This window comes from Antrostomus carolinensis, unplaced genomic scaffold (genome assembly GCF_000700745.2).
Source record: "Antrostomus carolinensis isolate BGI_N321 unplaced genomic scaffold, ASM70074v2 scaffold49829, whole genome shotgun sequence".
NCBI lineage: Eukaryota > Metazoa > Chordata > Aves > Caprimulgiformes > Caprimulgidae > Antrostomus > Antrostomus carolinensis.
In genome coordinates this window covers 1-965 of record NW_010341577.1, presented here as the reverse complement: position 1 = coordinate 965, position 965 = coordinate 1, and the positions used below count along the sequence as shown (strand labels likewise).

The 965-nt window shown below is 60.1% G+C and overlaps 1 protein-coding gene across 1 annotated transcript in view; it reads left to right on the top strand.

Annotated features, from left to right (window-relative positions):
* FAM53B (family with sequence similarity 53 member B) overlaps positions 1 to 685 on the top strand; it is a gene marked incomplete at its 3' end in the record, with an annotated part of 13,158 nt that extends 12,473 nt beyond the window's left edge. The window contains exon 4 of the mRNA XM_029087098.1: positions 5 to 685. Coding sequence (XP_028942931.1) covers positions 5 to 685 — 681 coding nt within the window. The remainder of the gene's footprint in view (positions 1 to 4) is intronic.
* Positions 686 to 965: the final 280 nt, after the last annotated feature.

Here is a 965-nt window from a genome sequence, read left to right as displayed (position 1 = left end):
TCAGCTCGAGCAGCCGGGCGCCAGCATCTGGGACTGCTTGTCGGACAAGGGTGAGGAGGGCTCACGTTGGCCGAGGGAGACGGCCAGCACCTGCTCTGTCACCAACCTGATCAAAGACCTCAGCCTCAGCGACCCCCACGGCAACCCCTCGGCACCCCCCAGCAAGCGCCAGTGCCGCTCGCTCTCGTTTTCAGATGAAATGTCGAACTGTGGGACCTCGTGGAGACCTTTAGGCTCAAAGGTTTGGACCCCAGTTGAGAAACGACGGTGTTATAGCGGGGGGAGCGTGCAACGCTACTCCAACGGCTTCGCCACCATGCAGAGGAGCTCCAGCTTCAGCCTGCCATCACGGTCCAACCCGCTCTCCTGCGAGCATCCCGCCCTCAGCACGCGGCTGGGATGCCAGCTGAGGAAATCGACCACTGGTGGGCACAGAGGAGACCGGGTGGACATGCAGAGGTCCCTCTCCTGCTCTCACGACCGCTTCTCCTCCTCGGAGTACTGCCCTCCCTCGGCAAGCAGCACGCCTGCCTCCACGCCGGAGCTGGGGCGACGGGCTGCTGGGCTCTCCCGAAGCCGCTCGCAGCCCTGCGTCCTGAATGACAAAAAGGTTGGGGTCAAGCGACGGAGACCAGAGGAGGTTCAGGAGCAACGGCCCTCGCTGGATCTCGCCAAGATGACCCAGGTAAGAGCGGGGACCCAGGGCTCAGCAGTGAGGTGATGCTCTTCTCTGCTTTGCTAAAAATGCTTTAGCATCCTTTCAAGGTGGGTCTGCGGCTTGCAGAGGAACACGGGTGCTGCAGGGAAGCACATCCTTCTGTCTGGGCAGAAAACACATTCCCCTCCAAATGGATTTCGTTAATAAATTCCTGCATTTCTGTTCTGCACTGATTTTTGCACGCTGAGTCCAGTGTGGGGTTCGTAGAACCATGGAATGTGGTGAGTGGGAAGGGACCCACCAGGAT